Source organism: Capsaspora owczarzaki (assembly GCF_000151315.2).
Source record: "Capsaspora owczarzaki ATCC 30864 unplaced genomic scaffold supercont2.1, whole genome shotgun sequence".
Taxonomy (NCBI): Eukaryota; class Filasterea; order Ministeriida; family Capsasporidae; genus Capsaspora; species Capsaspora owczarzaki.
Genome location: NW_011887292.1, coordinates 3324057 through 3346556, shown reverse-complemented (window position 1 = coordinate 3346556; position 22500 = coordinate 3324057). Strand labels below are relative to the sequence as shown.

Here is a 22500-nt window from a genome sequence, read left to right as displayed (position 1 = left end):
CTTGCCATCAAGCGCGCTCTCAACCATAATTCGTTCTCGGGCACCTCGGATATCAATGCTATAGCCACAGTCATTAAGGTATGTTGGAGGGTGTGGATTTTTGCGTTTGTCCGTCCTTCATTGTGAATTGACTTTTGGTTGTTTTGTTTGTTTGCTTGTTTATCCGTTTGTTTGTCTGTCTGTTTGTCCGTTTGTTTGCTTGCTTGCTTGTTTGTTTGCTTTCCTGCCCTGTTACTTTTGTTGCCCAGATTTGGTTCCGCGATCTGCCTCAACAACTCCTGAACGAATTGGATCATGCAACCATTCTCAAGTGCGAAAAAAAGGAGCAATGCATCGAGGCATTACAGCTCGTGACGGAACCTCAGCGAACATTATTGATGTGGTTGCTGGATCTTCTTGCGGACGTCGCATCGCACGAGCGAACCAACCAGATGAATGCCCAAAAGCTCGGTATGTACAATCGAGAAGGCCCTGCAAGTGGGTGTTTGCCAGGTTGCTCATTTCTTGTGGTTTGTGGCACGTGTTGTTTTCTCTACAGCTATTTGCATTGCTCCAAATCTCTTTTCGACGCCACCAGAGGTCGTTCTTCCTCCCCAAGAGTACTTGCGTCTCTCGCAGGCCGTTGTGACCTTTGTTCAGCACCTTCTGACGCATCGAATCGAACGAAAGTAATGGCCTGGTCACGCAGCACCGATTTGGTTGTGTGCTGGTGGAAATGCAGTAATACACACCTCTTTTTTCCAACCGCAGTCTCGCTGTTACGATCTTCCCGCGCCTGGGATGACTACTGAATCATCAAATTGACGAGGAAGTGTCGTTTACTGAGAATACAGTGAAAACTGGCCTTTTGTAACCTGAGCACCACGGTGACCGAAAACCTCCGTGAGGGATTTGAAATTTGTGAAAAAATTGTCAAAATTCAGATCGTGATGTCAAAGTACCAAGCTCGCTGACTTCAAGCCTTGACTCGACAAACCTTTTATGGATGCGATGGAGCTTGCAGTCTTTTTTTTTTTTTTTTTTTTTTTTTTTTTTTGCGGCCGCTGCCTCTTCACACCTGTCATGGATTCAGCTACTCACGCTGAAGCTCAGTACAAGCTTGGATATGTCTAGTTCTGCTGTTTGCAAGAGGGCCCTTGTGGTGCAGTTGAAGAGGCGCTTGAGAGAATACAAATGAAGCGCTCGCTCATTTCTCTGCTTGTTGCGTCACCGACTCCAGTCTGCATCGGCTCCGCCTCCAGAACTTCAAAAAGTTCGAGGACATAACTTTCACCCTGACGCCCAGCCCCAAGATTATCGTTGGCGCGAACGGCTCGGGCAAGACGCAAGTCCTCTGGGCCACTCTCATCTTCCTGCGCGGTCACAACGCTCGTGTCCGCACCTCCCGGTATTGGACAAACCCCCAACCGTTCCTGGTCAAAGAACTCAAAGACCTCTTTGGCGACCCGTTGTTCGTGGACCCGGACTCCGGCGCAGACACGCTCGTTCGAATCCGACCCGATCCTCCTGCTGAGGCCACCAAGCCCGATCAAGCCAAGGCACAAACCAATGCATCGCCTTCTGCTGTGCCCGTCACTGTGGATGTACCGACCGCTGCTGGATCAGCTAAGTCCGACCAAGTCGACGCCGCCAAAGTCAAGCTCGAACCCATCAGAAGGTTCACTCTCACAGGGACGTTCCACGACGCCACGTACCATGGCAAGAGCGAGAACGTCGAGGTGGCGTACTCGCTTGTCAAGGGTTTGCTCCTGGACACGACCCACGAGTCGCTCGCCCCAATCCGCTTCGCCTTCATGCAGCCCACGTATCAGTGGGGCGACCGTGCGCAAGAACTACACAGAGACGAGCCGTTTCTGACCGCTGGCGTTCAGTATCTACGTTCGCGCCTGTTTCAGGCAAAAGACTTTGTGAACGATGGACTCCGTCAGCTCGGTTTCCTGGCCACGGTCGCTGCACCAAACAAAGGTGGACCTGCCATTGCTTCTGTGACCGAGAACGGCGTCACCCTCGACATTGGTGCCTGCGCTGGCTCGCTGCAGAAGATCATTGCCATCCTGACGCTTCTCTACCATCTGACGCCTGCTGCAACTACCGAAGCTGCCAAAGAAGACGCAAGAATTGTCAACAACCAGCACACCTTCACGCAGCGCATCTTCCTCATCGACGAGCTCGAGGCATTGCTCTACGAAAATGTGACAGCCAAGCTCTACGAGTTTCTCGTCAACGCATGCGCCAAGCACGACATTCAGCTCATCGTCGCCACCAACTCGCGTGCCATCATCGAGCCGCGCCTGAACACAAGGCGCGAGGTCTTGTTCCTCACTCCGGATGGCAAGGCCGTCGAGCTGACAGAGGAACTGCCCAAGGACGAGGAGAATCAGCAGTCCCTCTTCCCGATCCTCAACGCTCTCAGCCAAGTCAAGGGCAGCAAGCCACTGCTCGTGTTGGAAGGCGCCAACGACCAGGCGTTCTACAGCAAGTACACGACCCTCGGCCAGCACTTTCAGTTCATGACCACAGCAGGTGCTGTCAAGAAGGAGAGCATCTCGTACATCCTGAGGCAGGCCAACCTCAAGCACGTCTTTATGAGGGACAGCGACATGTACGCCGCTTCGTCCGATCTGCCTGCGGCTCAGGCGCGGATCACGAAACATGTCGGCTCCCCTGTCATCTACACGCAGCTGCCGTGCGTCGAATCGTACCTGCTTTTGAGTGAAATGCTCCAGAACGCCGGCGAGACAGACAAGCAACGCCACCTTGCCCTCGAAGTGATTCTCGAGCACAAGCTGTACTTTGTCACCTCGTTCAAGAGCATGCTCAAGGAGTCGGGTCTCAAGGAGTCTGGTCTCAAGGAGTCGGGTCTGGAGCCCTCGACGATGCCGACGCAGAGAACCAAGGAACAGCTCAGTTGCTTGACCTTTGAGGAGCTCAAGGCGGCCGAGGAGTTAATCCTGTTGTCCAAGGAAGAAAAGGACGAGCTCTTCCGGAAGGCCAAAGGCAAAGGCAGTGCCTCCGAGCCTGCGAAATGCTCCCGTTGGTTCAAGCTTCGGGCGAAGATGAACGCCGACCCGAACGATCCGGAGGCGGTCTGGTCTGCAATGTTCGCACAGCAACAGAAGAGCGCCAATGCTTCGTCAAGCCCACTCGACTCTCTTGCCTTCTGGACCGCGTACGTCAAGATGGTGCACGGCAAGGAGGCAATGGTCTGCGGACCTGATGGAACGCCGACGAGCACCGACGTGATGATTCGCCAGACGCCGTATCTCCATCACAAAGTCCAAGCCCTACTCAATCAAACTGTGCAGGCTGTTCTCAAGGCTGTTTCTGAGTGATTGCTTTGAGCTATCCAATGCCACTTGCTTCCACTGTCAATGTCCTGTTGCTTCATGTTTTCCAAAAATCAAAGACAGTAACATGGTTTAACATTCAAGTTTTCATCTTGTCTATCGCTGATTTCACCACCTGCAACTGACTCTTTATGTACGCCGTTCTAGGGATGCCACTAATAACATACCTTGGTGGTTGGTCTGGTTCCAGAAGCACCTTTTCGATTGTTCTCACCTTGTTTTCCCATCTCATGTCATGCGCTCGGAAAGTTCCATTGAGCTTCTTTCCCTTGCTATCCACTGGTGCATCCAAGGCCACACGCACCTTGTCTCCCTCGTCAAGCAACACGCAGGACTCGCCAGGAGTGCATCTGCTGTAGGGAGGCAACTCCAGCATTGGATTGGGCTTTCTCACTTTCGCCTTTTCGTTCATCTCTGCAATGATTTCAGGGAGCTCATCCACCCACTGTGTGTTTGTAGTGCCACTATCTAGTTCACGCGTGTATTGGCGCTTGAAAATCTCGACGCCAATCTGTCGATTCCTGTTTTCGACCACCGCCTGCTGACGATGCCTGTCTGACTTTGGTCTGACGCGCTCTGCGCCAATGCAAGTGGATGCACACAGCTACATTCGTACGCAAACGGTTCAAGGAACTGCCCAATACATTTGCCCAGAGTACCACCACGAAGGCAAAGTCTCGATCAAAACGGACGTCTACTCGTACGGCATGATTCTTCTCGAGCTCGTTACTGGACAGCCGCCCAGCATCAACCTGATGGCTAACGTTCGACGGGAGCTGAAAAAGAGCCGCAAAATCGATGCAGTGCTTGACAAGGCCATCGATTGGAGCATTCCAGAGAAGGAGTCGGCACATGCCATGGCGACGGATCTTGCGCCTGATTGTCTCGAAACTGCACGAATTGACCGACCATCGTTTGGCGAAATTCTGAGGCGACTGTCGGGGGAAGAAGCTACTGGAACAAACGAGGAGGAAACCATTGAAGGCAGTGATCGTGAGTGCTTGGTCTGTTTCAGCGCCCCGACGAACGCCAAGCTGATGCCGTGCTACCACGCATGTGTCTGTGTTGCGTGTGCTCAATGGATGATCCAACGTCGAGACAAGTGCATGATTTGCCGAGTCCTTCCGAGTTCGTTTCAAGAAGGCACGTACAACCAGACTTTTGTTCAGTGAGCTGCTCTGGGTGCTTGTTGTTTGAGAGTGCATCGTGTTGCATTCTCGTGATGATTTGGTGGATCAAGATTGTTCTTTGTAGCTATGAGGGCTGTTTGCATTGCCATGGCGGCGTTGGTGAAGGTTTATGTGTACAAGTTTGTGATCTTATCATACAGACATGTGAGTAATTGGTGACGCTTCGCCGGGAGAGCTGTGGCATTCTATCAGGCACTCTTGTCGCAAGGGGTTGGAATGATTGCGTCAAATCATGTCAATGCGTTCGCCACGGCAAACATTCTTTGTCCTAACGGGCTTCAGTGCTTTCCAGCTTCACCTTCACGGGTGTAGGTGGAAGTTCAAAGCCATCGAGCGGCGAGCCAAGCTGCTTTGCCATCGGAACGGCAACCGACAGCGGAGCTGGCTTGCTTGAAGACACCACCCGCCTCGCCAGCCAGATGCAAATGAGTGTCAGGGCGGTCACCAAGCCGGAAGCGAGTACCAGAACAAGATACAGCAGGCGGAGCAACCTGTTGTGCTGCTCGAAGAGCCAATGGCCCAACCACCCAAAGGAAACCAACCCAAACAACAGCCTGTGAAAAATACCCCTCGACGTGGTCCAGCAAAGCTCAAATGTACCTACATCATGTTGCAGCTGCGATATTTGCCAATCAGTTGTGCCCGGTGCTTGCGACTCGGTGAGATGGAGCTCCAATTTGTCGAGTCGAGGCTCGAAATCGTTGCGAAGGTCGTGAGTGGATTGCATCTGAAAGGATGTGCGGGCATCACCAAGAGCAAATAAGAGCCAGCAGGGTGAGCATTACAAAAAGAAACAACTGTACAACAAAACAACACAATCAGGCTCGAGCAATCGCAGGTTACCAAACGCGCAACAGTCTGCTGCTCCAACTCGGTCACGCGAGTATTCAGCGCAGTGAGTTGAGAGAATACATCTCGCATTCCTTCGCTGAGCTTGTCGAGATACTTGTGACTCAATGTCATGTTCAAATCCATGGACTTGATTTGCTTGAGCAACGTCGCCATTTGGGATTCGTGCCGCAGGAAGGACGCCAAGCTGTTCACACCGATCGCATCGGCTTGGGACCGCAGAGCCTGGGGCGATGTAAGCTTTTGCTCGAGTTGAGTGGAATGAGAATTATGTGTTTGGGAGTCCGAGGCAAGGGCGAGCGCAGCGACGGCGGCAGCATTTGAATCGTGATTCGATCGCGCGGAAGGTAGAGAAATGGAGGACGAGGAGCGTGTGAGTTTGCTGCCAGCGTTACTCAAACTACATTGGTTGCAAGGTTGGTCGTGGGGCGACCTCCGAAGCATTGCATGTTCGACAACCTGGGCTGGCGTGGAACGATCGAACAGCAACTGCCTCGGAGTGGTTGGATCGCAACGACGGACTTTGCCTGTGCGAGCGCTGCCAGGTGAAGGGGGGATCGTGATGGTGTCGGTCGATGGTGGTGTTGGGCCTGTCGAAGCGCCAGATGGCGATTCTAACTCGGCATGACTGCCGTCCGACGTGGCGATAGATGCTGATTTGGTCTCACTGTCATCGTTTGAGGAAGAGACAGCAGCTGCGATCGTTTCGCTGGGAAGAGGATCCACAAACACAGTCATCTGTGGCATGGGGAGGGAGGCGTCTGCAGCAACTGCATCCGAAGAGGAAAATACGAGATGGACACTGTGATCGGCCTCTGGTTCGACAACTGGCTTGTTCGTGAAAGGAACCGAACTCTCGTCCGAGCCGGACTTGAGCTCTGTAGTCTCCAGAGCACACTCGGCCACATGCGAATCGTCTTCTGCGCAAAGCTGCTGGTGTTGTAGTTGTTCGGGTTGCGGCCGGGACGAGGGCTTGTCGTCGGCACTTTGTTCTGCGGGTGCCCCCGCAACAAACACATCTTCATCCACTTCAAATTGTTGAGGTACTGGAAACGGCTCATCCTCGTACTCATCTTCAAGATACTCGTCATCATCCTCTTCATCGAGGACGCCACAGACAGGTGCTTGCGCGTTTGGCTGGGAGAGGTCTCCCAGTGGCTGTACAGCATCAGGGTCTGTCGCAATATCGACTGCCGGCTCTGCATGCACAAACCTGCTACTGTTGATACCGCTATCGAGTGTATCGTGGTCGTGCATGTCTGGGTCGAGCGCATGATCGTCGGCCTCGTCTTCTGCCGCTTTGCGATCGGCCAGCTCGGCCTGGTAAATGGTGTTTTTGAATTCCTCCATCATGGTGGTACCATACACACCCACTTGGGTGAGCAGGCAGTAAAATTCACTGCCGTGGTAGGAAAGAAATTCAAACTTGACATACTTGGCCCAGATGAGCGGTGATGCGACCTCAAAGCGCTGAGTGCCGCGCGGCTCGTTGGCAGTAAAGGTGCCAAGCGGCACCCAGCTCTTGACTGGGAAGCGATCGCTGACAGAAACTCGAAAGTCCTTGACGCGCGATGAGAAGAGCTCCCACGAACTAATCTCGACGGTGTCGACCAGCAAGTCCTCACAAAGCTCAATCACCACCCACTTTTGCGGTGCCGAACATGGGTTGAGCATGTAATAGTCCCGGTTATCCATGAGCAGCGCGGAGGCGTGCTGTGCCTCGGCATTGTTGCTGAGCACCTTGGCCGTGCAGTCGGCAGAGGCAAAGTTACTCCGGGCTGCTGCTGCTGCCACCGCGTCATGCTCGTCCTGACTAGCATGGTCCTGGTGCGTTGCAAGAGCATGTTGCTCTTGCTCTCGCTGCCGCTTTTCGCGAGCCTCTCTTCGCTTTTGGCGCGAAATTGACAGCTGAGCGCTGCGCTCTTTATCGAGTGCCAGTTGGGTATCGCGCCACTCTTCGAACGTAGGGAGATGATGCGACTCGAGGGGTGGTGCAGCTGGGCTAGAAGCGGTGGGAACAACAGCAGATGGTGGTGGCTGGGTGGATGGTGCTGGTGTGGCACTGCTGAGTGACGGAGTGGGTGCAGTTGTCACTTTGCTTGTTTCTGCTTCTGCTTCTGTCGAGCTGGTTTCTGTTGGCTCTGCTGGGTCACTTGATGATGTGCTTGCGTGTGGTGGCACATCAATCACCGTGCTTCCAGTGGTAGCAACAGGTGCGGTCGGTCCCACGCCCGATTCGACCAGTGACGGCGGCGTATCCCTATGCAACACCAAAGCCCATCAAAACGAAACGTAGACAACGCGAGTGAGATCCAGTGCTGTTTGCGAAACGGAAGTGCAGGACGAGAGAGTTTGGTTTTACCGCAACGCTTCGTCGGCAGCGGGCATTGGAGGGACGGCGTCTTGCCCTGACAGCTGCTGCTGCCGCGGCTCTTGACTTGCTAGTGCTTCGTCTCTAGGCGCTGACGGTGCGTCGGATGGAGCAGAGTCTGCCTGCTCGCTTGAGCTTGGTGTTGGCGTGGCTTGCGCTTGCCCTGGTTGCTCGTCCGCGATCGCTGCGTCGCGTAATGTCGCGTCTGCTGCAGTAACTGGCTCGTGTGGCGGCGTTGTTGTCTCACTGCTCGCTCTTCGCAGAGTGGACGGCACTGACTGTGGTGGTTCCACGTCATCGTCCTTGACAGCCACTCTTGCAGCCTCGTCCTCGTGCGATGGTGGCTGCTGAGCAACGGCATCGACAGCAGTGGTCGCTTCGGCTGCCGGTTGCGCGCTCCTGACAGCAGCAGACTCTGTGTCTTGTGCGACGCCTCCGATCGCGGCAACCGCGCTGCCCACCACCAGCACCGAGACCGCGAGTAGCACACAGAGTCCGATTGCTCGCATTTGGAAGTGAGTGCGCGCCGTCTCTTTTGTTTGTATTCAAAAGACTAGACGCTCTTCCGGTCCCGGTTTTTTTGCATGTTTCCTTCATCTACTTTGACATTACGCATCAACTGATCACCATCGTCGTCGCTCGGCTGACGTTGATGCTGCATGATGATGACCCAAATTGCTCGATTCTTTTCGATTTTTCCAGTCTTTTTTTTTTTCTTTTTTTTTTTTCTTTTTTCTTTTTTTTTTTTCTTTTTGTTTGTTTGTTTGGCTTGTGCGTTGATCGTTTATTTTTCGTCTCCTCGGCTTTGACGACACTTTTTTCCCCCCACACCAAAAAAGCGTCAAATGTCAAACAAGTCCGAAGGGGTGGAAAACCTCGCGTTCGAGGTCCTCGGCAAGCTCAAGAACTGCGGTCCTCAATGGGAAACTGTAACCGTCCCTTTCCTTTCCTTTGTTTTTTTTTTTTTTTTTTTTTTTTTTTTCGACTTGTCTCTCGTTCGTCCAACGCTTCGAATGCGCTGTCGTGTTGAACCGAGCAATTCATCTCGTTAAAGGGGGGGAAAGCGAGTCGACAACTTTGCCTGTCAGCGCACTTTTGCAACAGCGAAACCCCGCTTGCAGATCTGTGCTTGCTGTGGTTGTTGTGGGTTGTTGTTGTTGTTGTCGTTGTGATTGTTGTGATTTTGCGTTGTGGACAATCGCGAGCCGCCAACTCGTCGCCCCACAAAGTGGCTGCGTTGAGTGACTGGCCATTGATTGGTCAAGCTTGCGCTGCTTGGTCGGTGGTCGGTGGTCGGTGTGGTCGGTGTTGGTCGGTGTGGTCGGTGTTGGTGTGCTGAATTCTCTCTTACGCAGTCGCGCTGTCCATTCCTCGCCCCGCGGCTCTCACCTTTCGCCACCATCCAAACCCCCACCCCCTCCTTCGTCTGCACTGGCTTTCTGGTCTTCCCAGCCATGCTGTTTTGCGCCACAGCGTGCGACGGTCAATCTCAAGAGCAGATCTTCCGACCTTTTTTTTTTTTTTTTGATCTTTTCTTGGACTTTCCATAGTGATCTTTTTTTTTTTTTTTTTTCCCTTTGTCCTCGTTTTCCCACCCAAACACCCGAACGCCCGACGTATCCAACCCGACCCCCTTTTTGCGTATCTTTGCTTCGTTTGCTACCAGCAATGTCCACCATGGCAGTTCAGTTGCTCAGTTGTGGCCGAGTTGCAGACTGAAATACGCAATCGGCTGACATCAAATTCAACACAAAAAAAAAAAAAAAAAAAAAAAAAAATCAACCTTCAGCTTCAGTTTCAGTTTAGGAATATGTTTGGAGATTCAAGAGTTGTGTTGCTGATTTTGTTTGTTTCAAGTTGCATTGTGCTGTGTCATCCTGTCTCATTCTGTCTCTGCTTTGATCACGCTCAGTTTGTCAAAGCCACGACGCGCTACCATGACTCGATCAAGGAATCGACAAAGGCTTCAATGCAATTCTTGGAGGCGTTCGCAGTCGTCGCACAACTCGCGTCCTCAGCCAGGGGCGCCACGGGCGATCTCGGCGTTGGCTTGCATCAGGTAGGTGAAAAATGAGAAGCGGAGGCGGGGGGGGGGGAGCCGATGGCTCCAAGAGACCAATGTCTCACTTTTTTTTTTGTCCAATGTTTTGTGTGTTTGCTGACACAGATCAGCGAAGTGCACCGCGAGATTGAGTCAAGGCGCGATGCGATCGCCAACACGCTCATGAGCGAGTTGATCATCCCGCTGAAGGAGAAGATTGACTCGGACAAGAAACAGGTGACCAAGCTCGAGTCGCACTTCACCTCCCAGCTCCGAGACTTGCGTAACAACATCAAGAACGCCGAAAAGGAGTCTGAGAAGGTTTCCAAAGCCGCCAAAAAGACGGCTGGAGGTGGCTCGACTCTGCAACAGGTATTTCGTTTGCTTCATTTCGTCGGGGGGGGGGGAGTCGACTCTGAGTGTGCCTATCTGATGCCAACCGTACCTTGTTCTGTCGATTCATCTTCCCTCGTTTGATGCCAGTCCCTGCAAATGATCACTGAGCGCACCAAGGAAATGGACGTGGCTCGCCAAGACATTCTGCGGCAGGTTTTGGTCGAAGAGCGCAAGCGCTATTGCTTCTTGCTCATGCACTACGCCTCTGTCATCAAGTCCGAGGTTGACACGTATCGCTTTGTATGTTGTGCCAAACGTTGCTGACAGTCTCTTTTGAGCGTTTGCTGGGGGGGCATGATCTCATTGTGCTTGTGTTTTGCTTCCTGTCCAGTCTGCGGATTCGCTGCAAAACAACCTTGCGGAATGGTACAAGCTGGCCGTGTCGCCTGACGAGTTGCCAGAAACCAGCGAAGCCCTTGTTCGCGTGAGTCGTTGCTGTTCCGTTTGAAAGCGAATCCCATTGCGTGGGTCGTTCTCCTTTTCCTGCTGCTCACCTTCGAACAACAAAACTCTGAGAGCAGTTTGAAGAACGCACGTTCGTTCCTTTGGCTGCAGATGGATCAGGACCGGTGCAGAAGCCGTACGACCCCATTTATGACTCGGATTTCAACTTGGGTATTCAGCGAAATCCACGCACACCGGCTCCTCCGCCGAACGCAGGGGGCGGTGGTGGTGGTCCCCCGCCTCCGCCTCCGCCGCCTGGCATGGGCGGTCCTCCTCCTCCTCCTCCTATGCAGCAGCAACAACAGCAGCTCAGTCGCCAGTCCAGCGCTTCTATGGGGGGCGGCCCACCACCGCCGCCGATGATGCCTGGCATGGGTGGTCCGCCGCCTCCTCCGATGCAGCAGCAGCAACAGCCCCAGCGCCAGTCAAGTGGCCCACCTGGGCCGCCAAGCGCCCAAGTCGCACGCACTCCGAGCATGCAGCAGCCCATGCCTCCGGGTGGACTGCGCGGTTCGCAACAAAATATCGCGCCACCCACAATGGCCATCCCGCCGCCACCTGTGCGAGGCGAGCCCATGGTCCCTGCCGCCCCTGCCGCCCCTGCCGCTCCGCGAGCGCCCGCCGTCCAAACTCCGCCGGCGATTGTTCAGCCCCCGCCGCCTCCTACTCCGCCGGCTGGTCGCCTGATGGTTGCCGTGTTCAAATACGTGGCAGATGGCGACGACAAGCTTGGTCTCACTGAGGTACGCGTTCAATTGCAGTTGTCTATTGGAACAGGGCTGCAGTTTTTTTTCTTCTGGTTTTTTTTTTTTTTTTGTTCTTTGTTTGTTTTGTTTTGCTACCTCCCCGACCCACGCCTTCCCTCACTGAAGTTTGATTTTTTGTCTCCCTCTCTAATCGCTTGTGGCTGCTCTTGTCGTAGAATGACGAAATTACTGTCGAAGGAGAAGAAGAGGACGGCTGGATGTTTGGAACGCTCGTCAAGTCGGGCCAGAAGGGCTGGTTCCCTGCTGCCTATGCTGTGCGTAAGGCGAGCGGTGGCCCTCCACCTCCAACAGCGACTGCTACTCTTCGTGCGCCAAGCGTCGCTGCAGTGCCTCCGCCGCCTGCGCGCGAGGAGGAAGAGGACCGTCCGCTGCCCGCTGCACCACGGCCCGCGTCCGCCACCGGCACTCTTTCCCGCAACTCGGTCGCTCCGCCTGCCATGGCCAAGCCTATGGCACCCCCGGCCACCATGCCGAAGGCCGCTTCGACTCCCCCGCCTCCTGCCGCGCCAAAGATGCCCCCAATTGCCATGAAGGCTCCTTCAGCTGCTGCCGCTGCTCCACCAGCCGGCGGCGGCATGCCGACGCCACCCAAAATGCCCCAGATGGGCACGATTCGCGGGTCGGTCGCAGGGCCACCGGCCCCGCCAATGCCTCCAATGGGAGGCGGTGGCATTCCGCCGCCGCCGCCAATGATGGGCGGAGGCCCACCCATGCCTCCACCTGCCCCCAAAGCTCCTCCTGCAGGCAAAGCAGGCAAAAGCGGCGGCGGCGGTGGCGGCGGCGGCGGCAGTGGCGAGCGTGGCGCTCTTCTCGGCTCCATTCAAGCAGGCACCAAATTGAAGAAGACCGTGACGAACGACCGCTCGGCAGCACCCGGTGTGGGCCGAGTCGTCTAATTTGTGCATATTCCTGTCTCGCTGCGGGCCGCGAGAAACCCTCAAAGTTACCCCTTTTTTTTTGCATCATTGTTATTTCTCTGTTCCTCTGTACCTGAGATCTTTCTCTTGTGCGTGATTTGTTGTCTCTGTGTGCGCTGCTACTTTTGCCAGCGTTCCCTTTTTGTGGCGTGCGTTGTTTCACTTTTTGTGTGTGTGTGTGTTTGCGTGAGTCTTCAGCGCCGCCGTTGTTCTGGTTGTTTGCTTGTTTGACACATTGAATTCTTTTGGGATCAGTTTTTTTTTTTTTTTTTTTTTTTTTCTGTTTTTCCATCAAAATGGCGGAAATTTCACTCGAGTCAAGTGACGCTGCGTTGCTCGACTCGACCACTGCAACGGATGCCGATGCTGACGCTGCTGCAGTGCCAGTGCTGAACAACAACAACGACGGTGATGATGATGATGATGCAGTTGAGTCAGCGACCGAAGTCAGCGAGAGTGTGAGCAGCGACGTGGAGACGCGGGAAGCAGAGCCGACGATTCAGAGTGACGGCGACGACGTGGTGGAGACGCAGGAAGCTAAACCAGCCTCAGCAGCAGCAGCTGATGAAGCATCAGATGAGCCGCAGTCTGAGAACAACGATCGCCCCGACGACGTCGACACGGACACGGACGAGGCAGATGCAGACTGGATTACCGTCAAACCGCCGCCAGCCGAGGAAGTTGCGTCCCAGTCCGACAAGCCATCCGACGATGATGAGCATGACGAAAAAGATCAAGAAGATCAGGAAGAACAAGATCAAGCAGGCCGTCCAGGAGAAGCCCAGGCTGCAGTCACCGTCCCAGAACCAACCGCCACTGTGGCTCCAGCTGCTCAGGCAGGACCAGCAAAACTCGTGGAAGTCGCTCGGCCGACCATCTCCGAGTTCAAGTACAGGCAGGTCGACCTCGACGCTGCAGTCTCGACGGCGGTGCTGGCTGCAGTTGCCACTGCCCAGGCTGCAGGTGCGCTTGCTCAGGATGAAATTGCGCGACTCTCGGCCAAGGTCTCAGAGCTGACCAAGGAGAATGCTCGGCTCGCTTTTGCAGCCACGCACGAGAAGAACGAGCGCACTGCGCACGCAAACACGATTGCTGTGCTTCAAGAGCAGGTCGGTCGGTCGTGAAATCGTGATGATTTTCAGAGTTGTGGTCGATTGTTGTAGATTGTTGGATTCTGACCTGGCTTTGTTTTCTGCTGCTGTATACTTTAGACAAACGCGCTCAGCCGCACGCTCACCGAGCACCGGGATGCAGGTGCTCAGATGGAGCTGAAACTCTCATCGCTGGAAGTGGACCTGCACCATTCCGAGCGGATGGTGGAGTCGCTGCAAACGCGCGTGTCCGAATTGGAAGGCGAGCTCCAGGACGCCCGTCAGTCGGAAATGCTCATGGCCGACCGTGCAGCCAACACGAGCAGTGTTCCATTCCTCTCGTTCTCTTCGACGTCCATGTTGCCCGCTGGCTCCACCACCAAGGCCCAAACTACTGGTATGGCGTCCTCGACGTCCTATGGATCGTCCGTGTACTCGTCCACGTCGCTGCTCTTGGACTCGACAGCCACCTCGTACTCGGATCTCCTTGCCTCTCTGCGACCGGAATCCAGCTCGGGAGCTTCGCCGTACGACACCATGATGTCGGAAGTGGACTATCGCGCTGATCTCCGCCTCCTTGAGGAACGCGCCAGCATGGCCGAAGAACGCCTGGCCCATGCCACCGAGCAAGTCCGCCTCTTGGAGACGCGCAACAAAGAGCTCACGAATCGCGTGCTCGCGGCTGGATCGGAGCAACAGCAGACCATCAAGGCCGAAACCCATTACACCATGCTTCGCCTGGCCGAGGAGCGCGCCCTGGCAGCAGACTCCCGTGCTTTCGCCATGGAAAAGCAGTGTGCAGAGGCTCGCCGCGAGGTGGACGCCCTTCACGATGCTCGCGCGGCCGAGCGCAACGAATTTTCGAACGAGCTCGACCGAGCTCGCGTGGAAATTGCCCGTCTGTTGCACACCATCACTGTCAGTCAAGCAAAGGAAGCCAAGGCGGTCTCGGCGGTCGCCACGGCCACGTTGCAAGTGCAGACGGCCTCTGCCGAGGCAGCAGCGGCCAAGGACGCCGCACAGCGTGCCAAGCAAGACGAATCCGAGATGGCTGCAAAGATTGCCCGCGAGCGCGAGCTTTTGGAGATTGCGCACGCCCAACTCGAGCAGCAGCGCCATCATGTGGAGGCTGCCAAATTGGCCGCGGCTGCGCCTCCGCCCCGTCCCACTCCCAAGCCCAAGCCGGTCTTGGCCACCAAGCCGCAGAAAGCCGCCGAGGACACTGAAGCCAAAGTTGTTGCCGCCGTCCGCGCTGCCACGTCGGAATTGAACCAACTCACCGCCGTCACCTCCCAGCAGCGACCAACCCCACCTGCCACAAAGCCGACCACCACCAAGCCAATCACAAAATCCAAGCCGTGGCCGCCGCCCGTGGCTACAACATCCGATGGCCCTGACCAGCAAGTGGATTCTATCGCTCAGCCTGATGAAGCTCATGCAAAGACTGTCGCGGACGCTCGCGAGCCATTACCCTCAGAGCCTGCGCATGCACAGGAGGAGAAGAAGGCAGATTTGGTGGTGCCTATTTCCCCAGCTGCGACGCAAGAACATGCGTTGGCTGCTGCCCCCGCTTTGACTGTCGAACCGACTGGAGCAGTATCCGAGCCGAGCGTACCCGTGCAAGCGGCTGCTCCGGGTTCCAACGAGCCTGAAACGATCAGCTCGCCAAAGCTCGTTGCTGATTCGACTCTCGACGTAGCAGGCGCCACCGAGTCTGAGTCTTCGGATGGTCCTTCCGATCCAGTCGCAGCCGATGCCGTTGCAGCCGGTACCGTTGAGGCTGCACCAGTTGCTGCTGATCCAGTTGCTGCTGTTTCCGTTGCGGCTGATTCCGAGCCGCAAGTGCACGAGTCCGCTGCTACAAAGCTCAATGAACCCATCTTGAACGATGTCGAGCAAGCAAATGTTCGCTTGCCAGAACTGGACATCCCTCTCCCTTCCTCTAGTGACGCAAGTGCAACTTTATTGGACGATTCAGTGGCTCCTCCTCCGCCAGAGCCAACCGCGCCAAGCAGCCAGCTTGCATCCAAAGAATCCGCCACGAAGGCCGACGATGACTGGTCCAGCGACGACGACGAACCCTCTGGAACACCCGCCGCAATTCCAACAAGCAGCCCAGCCGTGCCAACCGCAAGCGCCACGAAATCGCCCGTCAAGCCGCCTGCCCCGAAGCCCAAGCCAAAGCCAGCGGCCTCCAAAATCCCTGCACCTGCGCCTGTTGCGGCCGTCGCTCCTGCACCTGTGCCAACTGCTCCGAAGACGTTTGCTGGAGGTTTCCTCTTTGACACTGGCGCTGTGGATGAAGACGACGCCATTCTGTTTGCGCCGCGCGCCACGTCCGAGCCAGCACCCAGAGCTCGCACAGCGTCTGTCGCCAGCTCCACACTTCCCACTGCCTCAATGGGCGACTTTGGAACTTCGGATGCGAGTTTGGAGACGGAGCTGTCGGAAAAGGATCGTCCGTTTGTGGACATGATGAAGACGCGTGCGCGGCCACCCAGTACCCGTCGCCTGCCCTCTCGCCCGCAGTCGACCATTCTCAATCCGACCTTTGACTAAGGGAGGGAGGGGGGTTGAAGCGAGGTGGAAGGTCGCGGCATACTTTGGATTTGCACCGAATTCGTGCATGTTGATGTTTGTTGTGGTTGTTGTGGTTGTTGTCAGTGCTGACGATCCGCTTTGTTTCTTTTCCTTCTTACGTGCATGGGGGCTTTTTTGCAGCAACAGGTTGCTCTCCGTTTTGTCAATGCATCTCTTCTCGTACTCTTTTTGTCAATTGCATTTCAATGTTCACTGAAAGTGTTTTATTGCGCTAGTACACCCGATACACATCAAAATCATTCGTAACTATTTCCAGCATCATCGCATCACGATCCAGTCGTTGTTTTGTTTTTTTCCCTCTTTTGAGTTTGTCGCAGCAACCATGAGCAGTGCTGCTGACATTCCGCTGCTGCCTGGCGAGGAGCTCGTCACTTCAGGTCCGTCCCAACGCCAACCCCCAACCCCAGCTCGGCTCCCAGCTCGGCTCCCAGCAGTCGTCCTCTTTATCTCATTTGACATGACTTGTTGCTCACTTGACTGCGTCTGCACTCGGCTCGTCTCGTCTTGGTCCGTTTACGTCTCTGTTCACGCTCACAGCCGCAGAGATCACCCATCTCTGCCCCTTCTCTGGCGCCCTCCACGGCGTCCTCTACGTCACCAACTACAAGATTTACTTTCGCGAGCAAGTCGACAACAATGTGAGTCCAACAATGATGATCGAGCGACGCACGCACAAAAAAAAAAAAAAAAAAAAAAGCTTTGGCTGGAAATGCATTGGAAAATCAGCCTCAATGGAAATCCCATACAATGGTGAAAACTCACTTCTGGTCCACTCATTACTTTCTACCCAGCGTGTGGCGACAACCGTTGAGACGCCGCTTGGCCTCATCAGCCGCGTCGACAAGATTGGCGGACAGTCGTCGCGAGGCGAGAACTCGTACGGACTGGAATTGCACTGCAAGGACATGCGCAACCTGCGATTTGGCTTCTCCACACGCAGCTCCAACCGCGGGCAGGTCTGCGACGCCATTATGGATGCTGCATACCCGCTGTCGGCCAGCACGGCGCCTGCAGGCGGAGCTGCCACTGGTTCGACGGGTGGTGCTGCCGCCGTCCCCGCCCTGCGCAATGTGTTTGCATTCTCCTTCCGCCAGACCTTCCCTGAAGACGGGTGGAGCGTGTACAACGCGCAAGCCGAGCTGGAGCGACAAAAGCTGCCCAAGACCTGGCGCATCAGCAAGGCGAATGAGAACTATGCACTCTGCGACACGTATCCTTCCGTGATTGCCGTCCCGAGCTCGGTCAATGACGACTTTTTGGCCCGTGTGGCTGATTTCCGCAGTCGTGTATGTCCTCATTTTTGTGTTTGTGTGTTTGTGCCACTGTGGAAGGAGTGCTGCAAGCAAAGCGAACTCACTCTGATGATGATTGGTGAAAATTTGACACACACACAAAAAAAAAAAAAAAAAAGGGCCGGCTTCCCATTCTCTCGTGGATCCACCCTGACAACCACGCTACCATCACACGATGCAGTCAACCTCGAGTCGGCGTTGCTGGCAAACGCAGTCCCGAGGATGAGGCCATGCTTCAACACATTATCGATGTGAGCTTTGGACGCTTTTTTGTGTTTTGCAGAACAGACTTTGTCGTGTGCCCCTTTTGTTGCTTGGATTGGCAGCATCGGATGGCTCATTTACTCGTACTTATTCTCTGGTAGGCAAACGGCAAGGTTGGAACCTTGTGCATCATGGACGCTCGTCCTCGGTTGAGCGCCATGGCCAACCACGCCAAGGGTGCTGGCTTTGAAAATGAAGCTGTTTACCAAAACACAGAGCTCGTACGTAGTGCAGCGGAAGGCTTGCGGCTGAGTGGGTTTCATGTTTGGACCGCTCTCTCATCCACAAACAATCGCATGAATGTTTCGCAGGTTTTCTTGAACATTGGCAATATCCACGCCATGCGCGAATCTCTCAAAAAGCTCAAGGACATGTGCTTCCCAACCATCGACAACAACAAGTGGTTGTCCAACTTGGAGGCTTCTCGCTGGCTCGGTATGGCAACAATTTTTTGAGCCTTTTGTAATCTCGTTTCACTCTGCCTGCAATACTGACCTGTTCTCCCTCCAGAAAATATCTGCTTGCTTCTTGCTGGAACATCACGTATCGTGGATCTGATTGAGCGGTACGACGTGGCCCGCTGCCTTCTGTCATCTTGCGTTTTCTCATTTTGGCATGAACGTTTTGTTTTGTCGCGCGTAGCTCGGGTACTTCCGTCCTCGTACATTGCTCGGATGGGTGGGATCGCACTTCACAATTGTGCTCGCTTTCGATGATGATGCTTGATCCTTACTACCGCACCATCAAGGGATTTGAGGTGCGTCCGTCGGCTTCTTCTCCTGCCTGGACCTTGAAGATTTGTTGCTCATTTTCTTTTCGTTTGCTTCTTGTTTTTTCCTTACTTTGATTTCGAAAGGTGCTCATCGAGAAGGAGTGGCTGTCAATTGGCCACAAGTTTGGTCAACGACACGGTCACGGTGACAAAAACCACGGCGACGAGCAGCGGGCTCCGAGCAGCGGGCTCCGATCTTTGTTCAATTCCTGGATGCCGTGTGGCAGATTTCGCAGCAGTTCCCCGGCGCATTCGAATTCAACGAGCGAATGCTCATCGCCATTGCTGATCATTGCTACTCGTGCCTCTACGGCACCTTTTTGTACAACAGCGAAGCCATTCGTGTCCGCGAAGACATCAAGCAGCGCACCCAGTCACTGTGGTCGATGATCAACTCTGCGCCCTATGGCGAGTTCACAAATCCTCTGTACGCCCCTTCGATCCAGGAGCACGTCCTCTCGCCCATTGCCAGCTTGCGGAAGCTCAGGGTCTGGACTGCGTATCATCTGCGCTGGAATCCGCGCATGCAGAAGCAAAATTTTATCGAACTGCGCAACATGTAAGTGAATTGGTGAAGGCCATTTTGCTTTTCGATTTCGTGCGTTGTTTTCACTTTGACCTCCTTCCCACCTCTTGTGTTAGGCAACTCGCGGAGATGCGCGAAGCATTGAAGAGCATGGTGGACAACTTGCAACGCCGACTCGACGGAAATGTGCAAGCGTAATGCGCGTCGACATGGATGCCACTGCAGGCAAGTGGGGAAGGAAGTGTCTCGGTGATGTGTTTTGTGCAGACGTGACTGCGTGTGTAAAAAGTGCCTTTGTTGTCATTGAACGAGTGTATTAGTCATCAATGTGTTGAACAAAACGGAAATGGTTTGGTGGGCGCCACAGCTAGTGTTCAGGCTGGCCAAGAATGGCTTGTAAACTCTCGTACACATCAAGCAAACTGATGAGTCGAATGCGCAACTCGGCAACTTGCACTGCATACTGCGTCGCTATTCACAACAAGTCAGGGAGACCAAACAAGTCAGTAATGCAACGGATCGGAGAATCTGATCCCAATCACGCCAAACAACCAGATGACGAGGCGCAGTACCTTGCGTAAAGTTCGCCTGTGCGTCTTTGAGATAACTTGGAGTCAAGACGCCAAACCAGCGCAACGGATCAGCAAAGCCAGGAGCAACTTTGGGTGGTTTGGTTGCCGGTTTTGATTCCGAAGCAGATGCTGCAGCGGCACTCGATCCACCATCCTTTCGCTGACGCAGTTGACCCTTATCTTGATCGGCGGCATCTGTCGTGGCTGAAGAAGGCGGCTGGCGCGAGATCGCCTGGACAGAAACCAACGGCGCGGCGAGAGCGGCAATGAATTCTTTCGGAAGCTGAGAACGCAGCTCTGGATGCAGTTCGAGTGTACCTGTTGGGGTGGCATCAGTGTCTTCTTTCTGCTGGGACTGCTCGTCCATCACAACACCCAGTCCTGGTGCGATTGTTGCAGGAAATTGTGGCGGGTAAATCCAGTTCGAGCCCATTGCATGACGCGCCTTGGTGATTGAAAAGTGTCCCTGTTGTCATAGCGAATGGTATGGTGTGTGGATTTACAAAACCAAACAAAATAAGTAAACGGCAGCCTCCGACTTTGAACGAGACACCTCAGATCAGCTCAGACGGAAACGCCTATTGGATTCGAGTCGAGCTGGACCATACACTCGACGGCAACAAAAAAAAAATTCCCAAAAGATCACTGTACTGTGATTTGCATGTTGTTCAAGAGTCTTTACCTCTTTGAAGCTGCCGAGCAGACTGTCGTGCATGCTGAGGTACGCGTCGAACGTGTCCATGAAAGCGACAATGACCGCGTCTCGCGTCGCCTCAAGCGTTGCTGCAGGCACCGACCGCAGCGCCTCAACAAGCAACGATGATGATGAGGATGAGGATGAGGATGAGGATGGGACTTGGCCGTCGTCCGTCGACCGCTTGGTCAGGTTGGTTGCGACTTTTTCCCCGAACAACGACGACGGCGAGGTGGAAGCTGACATGGCGCTTCTGAGAAACAATGTGGACTGAGCAATCAATCAAATAGACAAAAATGCACATAGTGCAACTCATTCAATGTACAATTGACTTGATCACACCTGAATTAGAAGCCAAGCGAGCACTCATCTTTCAGCCATTCGTTCATTCAGTCATGTCGGTCGCGATCGATGACCGGTTTCCGGTGGAGACACTCGTCGCGCGGAATGGCGAGGTGTTCCAAGTTGCGATTGCTGCTGTAGCTGCACGACCAACACTCAGAGACGTCATCACGACTTTGCACCTTGTGCTGTCGGCGCCAGACACAACGTCCGTCGCGTATGCAGAGCAGGTCCGCGATTTGCCCACCGACTTTCCGCTCCTCTACAACGACAGCGTGTTTCTCGAGAGTCGTGTTTGGATGGTCTTCCGGGCGGAGGACACGGCCAGGCAACGGCTGCTGGGTTCGATAGCGGTGCATGTGCCGCCAGCAACGGCATCGACCGCACGTGCGCACTCGGCCGAGACAGTCGTTGCGCAGCCCGCCGCACACCTTCCAGAAGATGGCGCCTCTCCGTCGTTGCATGCCTTCTTCTTGGACGACTCGATTCGCGCGGCCGGGCTGGGAACGCAGCTCCTCGCGCGCGCGCTCAACTACGCCGACGCCCACTCTGACCAGCTCTACCTGTACACGCTCCCGACCATGATGCCGGCGGCTTTGTCGCTGTATCAGCGAAATGGATTTGTGATGCACAAGCAGATCGATACGGACTGGTTCCGTACATGGCGGATGGTGCGAACTCGGCCAAAACCCGCCACCAATCCGGCAGATCTGAACGAGTAGGGAACGAGCGGGCGCGTCTGCTCTGAATTGATTGGGCTCTGTACTGTAGTTGTATTCCTATAAACTGTTACCGAAAGCCGCCGGACTCGAGAAAATGCTCCCATACAGAGAAAAGGTGAACTATTTAAATTCGATTGTTTGATCATTCAAAGAACACTGCATTGAGGGGCAGAGCGTTCTTTTGTCATATTGGTTTTTGTAGGAGTCGGATCGATCCGATATTGCTTCAATGTCGGCCTGTTTCTGCAAAAAAGAGAAAAAAAAACCACACATTGTTTTCCTCTCATCAGCTTGACACAGATCATGATGAATGTGATTCTTACAGGAATTACAAAACAGCTGATGAACCATCACAACATTTCATCAAGAGGAAGTGTCTGCGTCGCTGGTGCTATCTTCGGGAGGGAGAGGATAGCTCCAGTCAGCGAGGTAACGCCACTCAGAATCGGGTTCGCATCGAGACCCGTCTCCATGATGTACGTGATGTGATGAAGTGCAAGATCGAACCCACGACGCAAGTTGACAGCCGTCTGGACGCGGTTGGCCTCTTGAGCCCACTCGGGAAAGTTGTCAAGCTGCAGGACGATTCTGAGAATAACCTCCTCTGCTTTACGGAGGATTGCACTGCGGAGCCTGCCACTGAGTTTGATCTGTGAAGTAGGCGGCGGAATCATCGAACGCGAGCTAGCGGCCTCGTCGCGGGAGCGGAGGGAAGCACGAACGAGCGATTCCCACTCGTCCTCCTCGGAACTGGGGCCGAGCTTGGCAAGGGAGTCGAATGCGTCGCGAATTTGCTTGTACGAAACGGCGCACTCGAAGAAACTCCACGCGTCTTGGGCAACGGGGTCGGCATCAATCTCGGCCTTGAGGGCGGTGTCTTGCCAAATCTCAAAGATTTGATCGCGATAGGCGCGGAGGAAGTTGCGCAGATATGCGGTGATCTTGGGCAGTTGAGTGGCGGGTGTTGAGGCGATTGCCGTCAGCGCGCGAACGAGGTCGTAAGCCGAGACTTGGCCCATATCACCAAACGCGGTGGCAATCGTGGTCACGTACATGAAGAGTCAGTTGCAGGTCGTAGATGAAGAGTGATACAATATTGGCCATTGGTGTTTTTGTGTGTCGGGGTGGTTTGGTATCAAAGCAAAGAAGGTTCCTGCACTCACACAACCATGCACACAAATCATCCGCTCACGAGCATCGAGAATGCCGATAAACTTTACAATTGGCTTTGTTATTCTCAGAGCGACGGTCTTCAGATCATAACATATGCTGATACGCATCGCAACACACCAAAGCGAGATG

General features: G+C 54.4%; 8 protein-coding genes across 8 annotated transcripts in view; 6 read left to right on the top strand and 2 right to left on the bottom strand.

Annotated features, from left to right (window-relative positions):
• Positions 1-3332, top strand: part of CAOG_01040 (hypothetical protein) — a gene marked incomplete at its 3' end in the record, with an annotated part of 3934 nt that extends 602 nt beyond the window's left edge. The window contains exons 3-6 of the mRNA XM_004365854.2: positions 1-78; positions 249-450; positions 539-668; positions 1220-3332. The exon at positions 1-78 is cut by the window's left edge and continues 200 nt beyond it. Coding sequence (XP_004365911.1) covers positions 1-78; positions 249-450; positions 539-668; positions 1220-3332 — 2523 coding nt within the window. The remainder of the gene's footprint in view (positions 79-248; positions 451-538; positions 669-1219) is intronic.
• Positions 3333-3931: 599 nt separating this feature from the next.
• On the top strand, positions 3932-4519 carry CAOG_01039 (hypothetical protein; the record flags this gene model as incomplete). The annotated part of the gene is made up of 1 exon (XM_004365853.1): positions 3932-4519. One exon carries the CDS (start codon positions 3932-3934, stop codon positions 4517-4519), a length of 588 nt encoding a protein of 195 aa, XP_004365910.1.
• A 94-nt stretch (positions 4520-4613) lies between these two features.
• CAOG_01038 (hypothetical protein) lies at positions 4614-8311 on the bottom strand. Its single transcript, XM_004365852.2, has 4 exons — positions 7749-8311; positions 5381-7646; positions 5142-5264; positions 4614-5036 (listed from the first exon to the last, which is right to left on the bottom strand). The coding sequence occupies exons 1-4, from the start codon at positions 8264-8266 to the stop codon at positions 4806-4808; spliced, it is 3138 nt and encodes a 1045-aa protein (XP_004365909.1). The 5' UTR covers positions 8267-8311; the 3' UTR covers positions 4614-4805.
• A 195-nt stretch (positions 8312-8506) lies between these two features.
• On the top strand, positions 8507-12576 carry CAOG_01037 (hypothetical protein). Its single transcript, XM_004365851.2, has 7 exons — positions 8507-8686; positions 9670-9816; positions 9925-10170; positions 10282-10434; positions 10526-10618; positions 10716-11381; positions 11561-12576. The coding sequence occupies exons 1-7, from the start codon at positions 8603-8605 to the stop codon at positions 12299-12301; spliced, it is 2130 nt and encodes a 709-aa protein (XP_004365908.1). The 5' UTR covers positions 8507-8602; the 3' UTR covers positions 12302-12576.
• Positions 12577-12614: 38 nt separating this feature from the next.
• CAOG_01036 (hypothetical protein) lies at positions 12615-16225 on the top strand. Its single transcript, XM_004365850.2, has 2 exons — positions 12615-13431; positions 13534-16225. Exons 1-2 carry the CDS (start codon positions 12619-12621, stop codon positions 15970-15972), a joined length of 3252 nt encoding a protein of 1083 aa, XP_004365907.1. The 5' UTR covers positions 12615-12618; the 3' UTR covers positions 15973-16225.
• A 75-nt stretch (positions 16226-16300) lies between these two features.
• Positions 16301-19225, top strand: CAOG_01035 (MTMR2 protein). The gene is made up of 10 exons (XM_004365849.2): positions 16301-16391; positions 16552-16652; positions 16806-17300; positions 17426-17557; positions 17672-17791; positions 17882-18005; positions 18081-18135; positions 18213-18327; positions 18427-18901; positions 18985-19225. The coding sequence occupies exons 1-9, from the start codon at positions 16337-16339 to the stop codon at positions 18730-18732; spliced, it is 1503 nt and encodes a 500-aa protein (XP_004365906.2). The 5' UTR covers positions 16301-16336; the 3' UTR covers positions 18733-18901; positions 18985-19225.
• CAOG_01034 (hypothetical protein) lies at positions 19143-20452 on the bottom strand. The gene is made up of 3 exons (XM_004365848.2): positions 20123-20452; positions 19441-19906; positions 19143-19339 (listed from the first exon to the last, which is right to left on the bottom strand). The coding sequence occupies exons 1-3, from the start codon at positions 20378-20380 to the stop codon at positions 19236-19238; spliced, it is 828 nt and encodes a 275-aa protein (XP_004365905.1). The 5' UTR covers positions 20381-20452; the 3' UTR covers positions 19143-19235.
• A 24-nt stretch (positions 20453-20476) lies between these two features.
• CAOG_01033 (hypothetical protein) lies at positions 20477-21298 on the top strand. The gene has a single exon (XM_004365847.2). The coding sequence runs from the start codon at positions 20530-20532 to the stop codon at positions 21196-21198; it is 669 nt and encodes a 222-aa protein (XP_004365904.1). The 5' UTR covers positions 20477-20529; the 3' UTR covers positions 21199-21298.
• Positions 21299-22500: the final 1202 nt, after the last annotated feature.

What these genes read in the sequence shown, in the direction of transcription:
- CAOG_01035 (XM_004365849.2), top strand. Translation starts at nt 16,337, where the DNA reads ATGAGCAGTGCTGCTGACATTCCGCTGCTGCCTGGCGAGGAGCTCGTC. An exon ending in GCGAGCAAGTCGACAACAAT is followed by an intron (nt 16,653 to 16,805) that starts GTGAGTCCAACA and finishes CTTTCTACCCAG; the next exon opens with CGTGTGGCGACAACCGTTGA. An exon ending in TGCTTCAACACATTATCGAT is followed by an intron (nt 17,558 to 17,671) that starts GTGAGCTTTGGA and finishes ATTCTCTGGTAG; the next exon opens with GCAAACGGCAAGGTTGGAAC.
- CAOG_01034 (XM_004365848.2), bottom strand. Translation starts at nt 20,380, where the DNA reads ATGTCAGCTTCCACCTCGCCGTCGTCGTTGTTCGGGGAAAAAGTCGCA. An exon ending in TGCTCGGCAGCTTCAAAGAG is followed by an intron (nt 19,907 to 20,122) that starts GTAAAGACTCTT and finishes CTATGACAACAG; the next exon opens with GGACACTTTTCAATCACCAA. An exon ending in ACAGGCGAACTTTACGCAAG is followed by an intron (nt 19,340 to 19,440) that starts GTACTGCGCCTC and finishes TGTTGTGAATAG; the next exon opens with CGACGCAGTATGCAGTGCAA.
- CAOG_01033 (XM_004365847.2), top strand. Translation starts at nt 20,530, where the DNA reads ATGTCGGTCGCGATCGATGACCGGTTTCCGGTGGAGACACTCGTCGCG.
- CAOG_01038 (XM_004365852.2), bottom strand. Translation starts at nt 8,266, where the DNA reads ATGCGAGCAATCGGACTCTGTGTGCTACTCGCGGTCTCGGTGCTGGTG. An exon ending in AGCAGACTGTTGCGCGTTTG is followed by an intron (nt 5,265 to 5,380) that starts GTAACCTGCGAT and finishes ACATCCTTTCAG; the next exon opens with ATGCAATCCACTCACGACCT. An exon ending in TATCGCAGCTGCAACATGAT is followed by an intron (nt 5,037 to 5,141) that starts GTAGGTACATTT and finishes CTCTTCGAGCAG; the next exon opens with CACAACAGGTTGCTCCGCCT.
- CAOG_01036 (XM_004365850.2), top strand. Translation starts at nt 12,619, where the DNA reads ATGGCGGAAATTTCACTCGAGTCAAGTGACGCTGCGTTGCTCGACTCG. An exon ending in TTGCTGTGCTTCAAGAGCAG is followed by an intron (nt 13,432 to 13,533) that starts GTCGGTCGGTCG and finishes TGTATACTTTAG; the next exon opens with ACAAACGCGCTCAGCCGCAC.
- CAOG_01037 (XM_004365851.2), top strand. Translation starts at nt 8,603, where the DNA reads ATGTCAAACAAGTCCGAAGGGGTGGAAAACCTCGCGTTCGAGGTCCTC. An exon ending in AGGTTGACACGTATCGCTTT is followed by an intron (nt 10,435 to 10,525) that starts GTATGTTGTGCC and finishes CTTCCTGTCCAG; the next exon opens with TCTGCGGATTCGCTGCAAAA. An exon ending in CCAGCGAAGCCCTTGTTCGC is followed by an intron (nt 10,619 to 10,715) that starts GTGAGTCGTTGC and finishes CTCTGAGAGCAG; the next exon opens with TTTGAAGAACGCACGTTCGT.